Source organism: Piliocolobus tephrosceles, chromosome 6, assembly GCF_002776525.5.
Source record: "Piliocolobus tephrosceles isolate RC106 chromosome 6, ASM277652v3, whole genome shotgun sequence".
In the NCBI taxonomy this organism is placed as follows: Eukaryota; Metazoa; Chordata; class Mammalia; order Primates; family Cercopithecidae; genus Piliocolobus; species Piliocolobus tephrosceles.
In genome coordinates this window covers 49,853,210-49,865,463 of record NC_045439.1, presented here as the reverse complement: position 1 = coordinate 49,865,463, position 12,254 = coordinate 49,853,210, and the positions used below count along the sequence as shown (strand labels likewise).

Below are 12,254 nucleotides of genomic sequence, written 5' to 3'. Positions count from 1 at the left end.
CCTTTGCTTTTGTGGAACACATGTGGAGCATCCTGGCCAATGAGAGCATTAAGCGTGATGCTTCTCCTCCTGCCTCTGGGGTCTCAGTGCTAGCACCCCCACACCGTTACCCCCTACACTCTCCCTGTTCTTACTTCACCTACAATTGCTACAGATGTGGAGGAAAAAAGAAAAAAAAAAAGAATAAAAATAATTAGGCTGAATAGAGACTTCTTGTTCTAGCCTGCCAGATTAACCGGCCTGGCCTGTGCTAGGTGTTCTTTGTATTTGTGACAGGGGTTTATGGATAAGTAAGAAAGAGGATTTGTACTTAAATATCAGAAATATTCTAACGCTTGGCCAGTTATACTGTTCATGCTTTTATCTCTTACATTGTCCTCCAAATCGTTTGTCCTCTGGTGAATCTTGACAAAGCGCCTGCACAAAATTAACAGGCATGCAAAGCCTGGATGAGCAAAATTGATTTGCCTATAATCTGTTTGTGAAGAGATCAGGACGTGGTTGAAGTGATTTTAATTTCAGAGCCCAAGTTGCTAGTCTGTCTTTTTGTCAGGCAATTAGTTCCACTGACTGGGCAAGAATGCCATGATGCAAAGTCCCCAGGGGAACCAGGCAGATGGAAAAGGCATATCCTTTTTTCATTCCTTGGAGCTTTCCTCGTGCCAGGCTTCTTTTGTCTCTCTCGTTTATTTTGGGTAAAATCCCCTGCTTGGCACCAGGCTCCGTGACTTTGCTGGGGCGCAGGGCTGTGAAATAAGTGACCAAAAGGACAGGCCTAAGGGCCAAATCTGTAGGTGAAAGTTCTAGATGAGGACCTCAAGGGAGGTGAGCAGTGGAGGAAATTCTGACAACAGTTACTGCTTCTGGCCTGTCTGGCTGTGCATTCAGATCTTCACACATGGTATTTCATTTTATTTTTTCAACAATCCCAAATGATACTAATATCCTCATTTTGCTGCTAATGAAAGTGAGGGCCAGAGAGAGGTTAGTCATGTGCCAAAGTTCCATCTCTAAGAAGTGCAGAGTCAAGGTTGAAGCATGGTGCTCTTCGTCCCTGGACTGTGCTGGCCACTCAGGAACCTACAGAAGCCATTGCTTCCTGGACTTTGGGAAGGGAAAAGGTGTAGATAGAGAGGCAGGATAACGGTAACCTTAATACGGTACTCCCACCCACTAGCGCAGGGTCTTTGTCTTCCTCCCTTAATTATTCTTCATACCTGACTGAATGTGGCTCATCTAAGGCGCAACATAGGCACATAAGAGGCACAACCATATTTACTGGTGACTGACCTACATTATCCTGTCTGATTCTCATAATGACCATGAGCAATAACAAGGAAAGGTATTATTATCTTTATTCATGACTACTTTACCTGAATCAAAGGGACGAGCTCACATTCCCAAAGCTGATTTAAATAAATTTCGGAGTTGTTTTAATTGTCAGGGTGACAGCTTACCTATAAAGGTTGCAGGCTCTTGGAAGCAGGGATCATTTCTACTCACTTTTGTATCCCTCCCCACAGCACAGAGAATATTTCTAAGAGCACAGAAAGTTCTATCAGAGAGTGCTACTCTAGAGGCCAGCAAGAGCCAATTCATAACAGTTTAACACACTACCCTACTTCAAAGCCAGAGGTTAGAAGTTAATAATTTTTGAATGAATAAATGAATGAATACCATAATGAAAGTGTTCTCTTAATATAGACTGAGCTAATTACCGTGATCAGTCATAGGCCGAATTAGTGCTTTCCAGGGTAGCTGACTCCATTTTTCAAAATGAATCATCAAAAAGAACAAAACAACTCTTTTCTTAAAGATGTCAAACTGCAATTTTAAGTGTCATGTTAAGTAATGGCAAGATGCTAGAGTGGGTTAGTAATGATTACTACTATTCAACAGCCATTTAAAAACAAGGCAAGCGTAATGTTTGCACCAATATGGCATTTAAATAGTCAAAACTAATAGTCAAAACTACTCTACTTTGATAATGAATTAATTTGTAATTACTAATAACATATTTCATTGACTTTATCTCATTTTTCATAAAGCTTAAACTATATCATTATTATTATTTTAGTTAATATCATGTTATCTATCCATGCCAGGAGACTGGCGTTGCCTTTTAAAAAAATGACAGAGAAATCAAAGGCCTGACACATTAAGGTTTTCATTTACCATGATGCCCAGACAGTGATATTCTGTGAAATTCTGAGTTATCTTTTCTTATCTTGTGATTGTCTCAGCAGCACTTCTAGGGACATTCGAATAAAAACAAATAGCAAAGTAGATGCCACAAAGGCTAGGCTTCTTGCACTAGATTTCCCACAGAGCACAGAATATCTTAACTTGCTAGATGCTCTACTCAGCCTCTTAGGGAAGAAGTTGATCAGTTCAGCATATTGGTGTTTTATGGAAATATGAGAAAGGCTGTGATACATCTAGCTCCTTTCAGTCCTTCCTTTAACCAGTCTCATCTATAAGAATGCCTGTCCTTAACTAAGACCAGGTAACTCAGACCAGTAGATCAGCAACTACCCCGGAGGGTGATCAGCACTCAGTGGGGGTAAGCAGAGACTGCCAAAGAAGCCACGTTGTACAGCATGGGAGCTAAGAAAAGACTTCCCAGAAAAATAGCAGTAAATAATGTCATGAAGCCTAGATAAAGGCTTTCCAGGTGGTGGCAGGGGGAGAGAGAGAGAACAAGAAAGAGAATGTGGCTGGATTGAGCCTGTGGAGAGAAGTATAGTGTCATCGAAGCATAGAGATTTCAGGAGGCCACAAAGGGTAGTGTGGTAGAATGAGGCTCTAGAGCTGTGCTGTCCGGTGTAGTAGCCAAGAGCCATATTTGGCTACTTATTTATTTTAGAGATAGGGTCTTGTCCTGTTGCCTGGACAACTTGGCTGGAATTCAGTGCTACAATCATAGCTCACTGTAGTCTCGAGCTCCTGGCCTCAAGTGATCCTCCTGCCATAGCTTCCCAAAGCATTGGAATTACCGGTGTGAGTCTGACTGTACATTTGGCTATTTGAGAGAATGAAAATTAAATACAAATAGAAATGTAGTTCCTCAATTGTACTAGCCACATTGAATCTGCTCAGTAGCCACTTGTGGCTACCATATTAGACCACACAGATATGAAATATTTCCATAATCACAGAGAGTTCTACTAGACATTGCTGCTCTAGAGCCTGGCAGGGGCCAATGAGGAACTTTCAATGACATACCAAGGTGTTTGGACCTTATCCTGAGGATAATAAGATCACACTGAAGCATTTTATATAAGGGAGTAGAATGATTAAATCTGTGTTAGAAAAGTCACTCTATAGGTCACAAAAGAAATTACAGAGAGGCAAGTCTAGGAATTAGAGATATCAGTGAAGAAAGTATTGGATTAAGTAGAGCAAGAGATGATGGGGGCCTTGGATGGGTAGAATAGGAGAGAAGTATATGGACTCAATAAATTATAAGAAATAGAGTCAATAGGACATATTAAACAATATGGAACAATATCTAAACAGATGTGCAGGATGAGAAGGCAGAGGTGAGGCTGATCTCCGGCTTAGACAGCTAGTGAATAATGGTATCATTAACATAGACAGGGAACAGGCAGAGGAAAGGAACAGGTCTGGGGAGGAGTGATGATAAATTCAACTTTGTTTTTGCTATATTTGAGGTATACAAGGAGGCGTCCAAGTGAGCTGCAGAAGACATTTGAAGAGTCAGAGCTAAAGCTCAAAGGACAAATCTAGGCCGGAGATTAAGATTTTGATGTCATCACCATATGGATGACAGTTGAAGCCATGGGAGTAGAGGAGTTCCCCAAGGGAGAGAGTGTGGAATGAGATGCTAAGAAGGCCAAGGTCTAAACTTAGAGAACCCTGATGGTGATAAGATCAGCCTAGGAAAAAAAGCCAAGGTAAGCAACCAGGGAGGTAGACATAGAACCAAAAGAAAGTAGTGGGATTCAAGCAAAGAGAGAGTATTTAGGAAAAAGGAGTGGTCATCGTGTCAAATGTGTCAGAGGGCACATAAGGTAAGGGTTGAAATACATCAGTATGATTTTGCAAGAGAGAGGTTGATCATCAGGGAAAGCACTTCCAGAGAACTGGTGAGGGCAGAAGGTGCATTGCAGTGGGCTGAAAAGTGAATGGGAGTTGAAGAAGTGAAAGCAAATATAAACAACTCTTTCAGGATAGCTCATTCCTGTCCATATCCACTGTACCATTTTCAAATGTCTACCTCATAGTAAAGATATTTGTGAACTGTCTTATCCTCCAAACCATTCTAAGCTCATCAAAAGTACAGATGGGTATTCTATATTTTTACTCCTCATTGTTTCTACTGTGGGTTTTACATATAGAAAATGCTATGTTTAAATCTTTAATACATTTCCCCAGCTTTCAAGTGTGTATTATTTTCATGTGTTATTTTCTTAGATAACTTTTTTTTGATTGAGTAGGAAGAACTCAGTTTCAGTTGAGAAAAAGATAAGTCTATAATTTAATTGACTCTTATAGTTTCAGGAAATTTGTGAGTCGGGGGAGGGGAAATTTAAAAAAATCAGAAAACAGAACAAGGACAAATGTGTTTTAATAAAAAAAACTATTATGATTATTTACACCAATTCCTTGATAAGCATATAAATGTAAACTTTTATTGTTGGCATTATTTCACATATGATTTATCCAAATTCAGAGTTATTTGAGTGTACAGGTAGTGAGAAAATTTTGTTATATTCACAGAATATACATACACGTGCATTCAAAATGTGTCCCTCTCTAAGCCAGTGGTATAGACACTGTCCCATTGGCTCTGCCTCTGCCTCGCAGGTGTACACTGGGATCAGTCACATCATCCACATGCTCCTCACTCTTCTTTTCCTTCAGGCTGTTGATGAACCTCAGGGTGATTTCATCCCATTCTTCAGGCAATAGCATCAGCAGAAACCCAATGCAGATGATGATGGTAGCAGCCAGGCGGACGACATTAAATATCACCTCCTGCTTTAGGAGATCCACAGCTAGGAAAGAAAAATCAAGTCATTCATTGCATATGCCTGTTTCTAAGCTTTGAAAACAAGACCAAAGTCTGTGTTACTTCTAGAGATTTCCAAGAGTCGTCTTTATTCTTCCAAGTTAGTGTTTCCTTTTTCCACATTGCTAGGTTTGCTTTCCATTGCCTGTCTCTAAATCATGCTTACCTTTCAAGGCTTAGCTCAAATTCCATGTAATCTGACTTACTTACCTCCCCAGTTTTCTCTCAGTACTTTTCCTCTGTACCCCTTTACCCTTCTCCAGTTTCATTGGACCGTTGGAGATTTTTCAAATGAGCCAAACTTGTTAGTGTCTAAGACTTGTGCAGGCTGTTCTTTTAAAAATTTAATTGAGGTGAAATTCATGTAATATAAAATTAACCATTTTAAAGTGGACTTAGTGGCACTTAGTCTATTCACAATATTATGCAGCCACCACCTCTCTCTGGCCCCCAAATATCTCCATCACTTCAAAATAAAGGCCCATACCCATTAACTCCTCAGCTTCTTACCCCCACTCCCCAGCCCTCAGCAACCACCAATCTACTTTTTTTTCCCTGTAGGTTTGCCTATTCTAGTTATTTTATATAAATGGAGTCACATCCTCTGTCCTTTTGTGACTGGCTTCTTTCACTTAGCAAAATATTTTTGAGGTCCATGCATATTGCAGCATGTGTCAGCACCTCATTCCTTCTTATGGCTGAATAATATTTCGTTGCATCATAATTTGGTTATTCATTCAACTACTGATGGACATTTAAGCTTCTCTACCATTTTGCTATTGGGAATAGGGCTACGATGAACATTTGTGTATGAGGATGTTTTAAATCTGTTTTCACTTTTTTGGGGTATGCAGTCAGCAGTGGAGTTGTTGGCCACACATGTGCTGTTCTTTTTGCACGAGCTACCCTTCACTCCTCATATCTCACTTCATCCAGCTAAACCTCTCCTTAGATCTCTCCCCTTAGGCTTCTTGCAGGAAGCCTTTTGGATGCTCCTCCTACGTGCCCTCGCAGCATTCAGCACATACCTCTATTAAAGCAATTCTATGTTGTAATTACTCATTTATTTTCTTTTTGTCTCCCTCTCAATGCTACATGGTCCTGAGGGCAGAGACTCTGCCTTATTCAGGACCTGTCACTAGTGTTAGGAAAGTTCCTGGTGTATACTAATTGCTCAGAAATTATTTGTCAGATGAATGAATGAGCTTCCTTGACAACTCCACTCTGATATTTCTTTCCTCTGAATATCTTATAGCCGCTGGAGTCTGTCTCACACAATTTGGCATTTAATAATAAATCATTTTGTAGAGTTCCAAGTTGTTTCATGTAGGTTGGCCTTCTTTTACAATTTCAGTCATAAACATCTTAAGAGAATAATAATGTAATTTTTTTTCTTTTTTGCAGTCCTGATCACATGACAAATGTTCAATAAACATTTGCTGATTGTCGTGGAGGACAGAAAAGTGGCTGCTCAAGACTTGAAATTATAAAATTTTAAAGTTAAAAGGACTGTACAATCATCCAGATAATCCATTTGTATTTCTTGTTTCACTGGCAGGTTTCTCTAGAAATATTATCCTGGAAAAATAGCTTCTCTTGTCCCTGAGGTGAATAAAATTGTTTTTTCCTTATATCTATCCCAGAGGGCCACCAGCTCAGCCCCAGGAGAGCCTTCTGTGGCTCCCCATGGATTGTCTGAGGAGAAGCCAACCCCATGTACATCCTCTACACTTTCATTAGTGACAGTTACTTGAAAGTCCTATGCTGGGATGCCTTTTGTTTCCATAGGACTTCCTCTAAAAATACCACAAAATTAGGTTGTCAGGGAGATTACATGAAACCCAAATGATACATTGGGTATTTAATTCTAAAAGCACAACCAAGTAAAAACAGTGGTTTTAGCTGCAGATTTTAAATCTGCTGCATAGTTATTCTGTTGTCTGCCACCTTCACGATATTTAAAAACATCTTCCCAGGCAAGGAACATAATTCACAATTTCTAGAATGAACAACTCAGGACACAGAACAAACACAAACAAGAGACTTGTAGTGGCCAGGATCTGCACATGTCACATGGTACCTGTACCTGCATTTCCAGGAACGCTGAGCACTGTCCCAATGGAGATTAGGATTGGGTACGTCAGCACCACCCCAACATTCACCAGGATGTTGAAGGCTGTAAAATAGAGGAGGAAATACAAGATGAAGGAGAAATAGTATGCTGGACTTTTTTCTTCTTAAAGTAAACGAATCAATGTCTTTGCTACATGTGCCTTTTAAACTGTCTATGCCTTTGATCCTCAAATTTTGGAGATGGATGCATGTGTGTTCTACCTGAATTAGTCATTTTTTTCTTTCCTCCTCTGCCACTCTGTTTACCTGAATCTTGCCAATAGGCTGGCAAAAGGCATATGGAGTGAATACAAAGAGGTAAAATAATTGATTCACAGCACTGCTTATTAGCACTATAAAGGTAGGTTGGGGCCAGCCAGAGGTTAAAAGCAGGTGATTGATTGAAGATGGTGCCTCATCTCTTTATTGCTGTGCTATTTTGTGCCACATTCCTGGACATTAAGTGGCTCCAGTGTTACTGCCTAAAGGAAGGTCTATCCAATGATAGCCTATGCTGTTTTATCCCCTCTCTCTGGAGGTCAGCATCATGTAGGCAAACAAGGGTGGGTTTAATGTAATTCACTGAATTCCAGAGACTGTCTCCATATCCTGATTTGTGTACAGATAATCAGAGGGCAGATCCACAGAACCAACTGAAGGTGTAGCTTCATGCTCTTCAATGAATACCTTTTGGACCTCTTTGGTTAAATATAAAATTAGTTACAATAATCATTTGTCCACTTTGAAACTTATCAAAAACACATTTTCAAAAAGAAAAAAATTATAAATTACAAAGCATTATTCTAATAGAATCCACTCAAATGTTTGTTTCAGGGGATAGAGAGATGAGTGCTATCTCCATGATAATGAAGCAAGCATGTTGCCTATATCTCTGTAGAACCAAAAAAAGTTCTAGAACCATTCCAATTAGGATGATGTATGTTCTTCTATTGTCATCTGTAATTCCTGCTTTAGGCCCACTGGGTCACTTATGCTTGATAGTTAGAAAACAGTGAGTTTGACTTTTACATGACTTGGGCTCCTTTTTATTGTCCATACAATAGTAGTGGCAAGCAAGGCAGAGTGTCTTCCTAAGCTAATAACTGCTCCTCATTCCTGACAAAGCTGCAACATGAATGAATATTCCAGCACTTTGACACTCTCCTCAGACTTAAGGAGTCCAACATGGCAAATTCTTACAAATCAGGAATTTATGAAATACAGCACAGGCTCTGCTGAACTCCATAGTATGGGGCCTAGCCTGAGTTTAAGTGCAATTCAGACATGCTAGGTGAATGGAGGAAGCCGGCTTGCATTTGGGCTAATGCATTTCCGGAAAGATAGGTCAACCTGAGAGGAGTGAGGTAAAGTAAACGTAAGCAAACCAGAAACCATAACTATAGGAGATGTGGGGTAGTTCAGGGTGCAGATTGATGTGTATCTCTCAGACCTGTGTCAGCCTAGCCTCAGCCAGATCATGTCTGATTTCTATGGAGAAAAGAGGGATGGCAATAAACACTTAGGAATAGGAGCACTGAAGACCGTAAGATCCTGGGGTGTGTAACAGCCTGGAGGGAGGCTATCTCCTCAATTGTCACAGCACAACTTTGGCACAGTGAGCTCTGCAGTGCACTGGGGTGGGCCTGGTGGAGCAGCTGCAGTGCTGCTTAGCACTGCAGCCAGTGGAGTGTGGAGCTCATACTGCTTGGTGGCGAATGCCAGTGTTTAGCTAGCACAGGTGGCATCCAGCCTCTGCAGGCTTGCTTAGGAGCATGTATTGGATATGCCAAGGAGTATATGTTGGTGGAGGGCTACTTTGCAGCAAGGTGGAAATCATGTGTGCAATGAGGAGGCTAAAGGTCATTAAAATGTTAATTAGGATTGTTCCTATTTATGTTGTTTTTGGCCAGAAAATAATCTAGGTGCTTTTAATGAGGATGTTTTGGTCTTACGGAAATATCGCTATTGATTTCTACTTAACTTAGCAGAGGTTATGAGAGGTGCTAACCATATAATTTTGGCATCGAAAAGTAGAACTCAAGGGACCAACAATTAATATTTGATCATTCTCTTGCGTGTTTTCTGTCTAAGACCTCCCCTGAGTCTGAGGGACTGAGCCAGCATAGAAAAAGATGACCCAATCAATACTCTTGCAGGGATAAAAATAAGGACATTTTGCTCCCAGGAATTGCAGTGCTGCTACTATTTCAAATTATATCACCTCAATAAAGAAGGTCAGTTGAGGGTTGATAGATGTTCTGCAGGCTGAGTATTGTGGGAAAATGCGGAGTGGGCAGAGGGAGTTGACCTCCGAGTGGCATGTGGAAATGGGAGCAGCATGAAAAGGATTTGATTCTGAGTAAACAAACACCAAGTCATTGGGTTGTTGCTGTTTTTTGACTGCTTGGTGAGAGAAGAGCAACCTTGTTATTTCACAGGCTCCTCTCACATCAAGTGACAACAGCAGCACAGCTTAAAAGTCAGATCCCGGAGCTCAGGTGAGGCAGCCAGCCTCAGGGTTATAGGAAGCTGGCAGTGAAGACATTACAAAGACTCCAAGTGATTTTTTCTTGGCCATTAACTAGGCACTGTCTACCCAGCCAGGATCACCAAGCCCAGTGCATGCTGTTGTCTCTTTACTGGCAATGTCTTCCTATCACAAATCCATCCTCCATTCTCAGCCAGAGTGAGCTGTTTCATATTCAGATATGAGCTTATCACCAACCTGCTTAAAGATTATTAAGTGAACTTTAAATCCAGACACCTCAAAATGGCTTTCCAGGCTCTTCCCAACCTGCTTCCTTCTTAAATAGCATCTCTCTCCCTCCCTCCCTCCTTTCTTTCCTTCTGAACTCGGTGCTCCCACCAGTTTGAACCACTCTGAGTTCTTTGAATGCACCATCTACTCCCTAGCCTCTGCCCGACACACCATGGCACACATGGAACATTATAATGTGATGCAGTGCATTAGAAAGAATGAATGAGGCTGAAGAAGAAGAATGGATTGAAGGCCAGTGGAATACAGAGACGCCTGGGCCTCCATTGCACACCTTAACACATGGGAGGCTTACTGGTTGGATAGCTTGAACCTAATCAACCAGCAGCTTGCAAAGAACCTTCTAAACATGACCAATGATCTTGAACAACATACGTTTGGGAACTAGAGCACAGAGTTACCCAAGGAAATAATCCTATGATGATAATCTAACTAGCCAAAGAAAGATTGAGTGATATAAGGAATGGAAGGCAAAAGCCGAGGCCACTTACCCAGCCACAGCCCTGCCATCCCACAGAGACAGCCCCACGGCAGAGCTGCAAAAGAGGACCAGTGCTCCACCTTGGTGAAATACAAGATGACTGGGGTGAAGGAGATGAAGATCAAATTGAAGAAACCCAAGGTGGAGACAAAGTGTGCGGCTTCCCCAAAGTTGGCACTTCCAAGAAACATTTTAAACAAGACCTGGAATGAGAAAGAAACTCTACAGCCACACAGAGACTTAGCTAGAACAGAAAGGGAAGTCTTATTATTCTGTACTGTGAGCTAACTGGTCCAGAGTTTATTCTCCATTTCTTCTTGCCCTGACATGTTCACAGCACTAGATGGACTGTTGAGATAAGGAATTAAAATACTCTATAGCCTTCATATGAAATTGCAAATGTCATAAAATGAATTTCTTATGGTGCTGAAAACTGTTGGGTACTGTACATTGTGTTTAGTGCCACCATCAGTGATGGGTAGCAGGCAAATGATAAATAAGAGTCCAGACAAGCCCAGAAAAATCTTCTAGGATTGACTGCCATTAATCCTTACCTTAAAGCATGGGATTTGTTTTATCCTTATTTTGATAGATACTGAAAAGTAAATTGGATGGAGAGACCCTGTCATTATGTTGAGAGAAATAATATTTATGCCTTGGATTTATACGCAATTTTCTTTGTGAGCTTAAAATGACTTCACAAATATGGTGCTTGTTCCCCAGATTAAAAAACAGTTTTTATACATTATAAACCTGTGTGCAGAGGAAGATGGCAAGGAGAAGCAAATAGCTAAGATAAAATCACACAACAGGTTAGGGAGAAAGCCAAGTGTAGAGTCCATATTTCTTAGCTTCTTAAGCCCACCACTCCCTATACTAATCCTGTAACAACATAGAATAAGGCAGATCTCTTCTGCCTGGAATTATATTATGGTGCAGATATGATTTGGTCCATGTCAGCAAATACTACCACTCTCAGAATGAATACATTCTGTAACCTGGTCAGGGGAAATCCCTCTGCAAGAGAGCCATTCTGGTCATAGAACAATCCCAGGTACTGTTTCTAATTTCAACTGAACTAATTATTTTTTTCTGCTGAAAGGCTTAATCAAAAGAATTTGAGCACGTGGTCACATCAGACATCTTCGTGAATCTCAGTTGGGGAGCAAGTTAGACAGTAATGGCCATTGAGTGAACATTTGTCAAGCTTGTCACACAGAATCAATGGGCCATTGTCAATATGTCAATATGGAAATGTCAATATGGAAATAGACTTCATGCCCTCTGATCCACAGTGTTGGTTAATAATCAGAAAAGGCTTCCAGGAGGGATGAAAATGGTATTTGCTGCCTTTCAGAGAGTGTTTTCTCATTGAAACACCAAGAGAGGTGAAATTGGAACAGTTCTTTAATACATCCAGAAAGTTGACTTTTAAAAGTAGAGCTTTGGGGAATAACCTTTTAGATCTGGTCTCTTAGTTCTCACTTCTGAAGTCAGGTGCAATGACTCTGAATAGAATTTTCTTTGATGACAGGGAACTCCAGTGGAGAAAAAAATGGTGGGTACATACAGCCGACTTAGAGCATCCATCAGAGAAAAAAAAGAGGTTCCTCATTTTGCTAGTAACATGAGTTCCTGTGGCATGGGGTTAATATGTGCCAAACAGCTCTCTAGTGATAGCTTATTTCTAGCATCTCTTTTGAGTTAAAATAATGACCATAGATAATTCAGTTAAAGAAACATAGGGAGAGAAGATGACTTTCTAATGTTCCTGCTATAACTGCCTGATAAATGAGGGATTAGGGCATAGCACATGGGCTTAGAAGTGAGCTAGTCCAGAGTTTAAGTCT

The 12,254-nt window shown here is 40.7% G+C and overlaps 1 protein-coding gene across 9 annotated transcripts in view; it reads right to left on the bottom strand.

Annotated features, from left to right (window-relative positions):
• Nucleotides 1–4,573: 4,573 nt before the first annotated feature.
• SLC35F4 (solute carrier family 35 member F4) overlaps nucleotides 4,574–12,254 on the bottom strand; it is a 294,434-nt gene continuing 286,753 nt past the window's right edge. For 5 of the 9 annotated variants that reach the window (XM_026456169.1, XM_026456167.1, XM_026456170.2 and 2 more), the window contains 3 exons: nucleotides 10,415–10,607; nucleotides 7,122–7,211; nucleotides 4,576–5,021 (listed from right to left, as the gene is read on the bottom strand). In XM_026456169.1, coding sequence (XP_026311954.1) covers nucleotides 4,780–5,021; nucleotides 7,122–7,211; nucleotides 10,415–10,607 — 525 coding nt within the window. In that variant the 3' untranslated portion in view covers nucleotides 4,576–4,779. Of the gene's footprint in view, nucleotides 5,022–7,121; nucleotides 7,212–10,414; nucleotides 10,608–12,254 lie in introns of all 9 variants that reach the window. The other 4 variants (XM_026456168.1, XM_026456172.1, XM_026456171.1 and 1 more) reach the window with 2 other exon arrangements.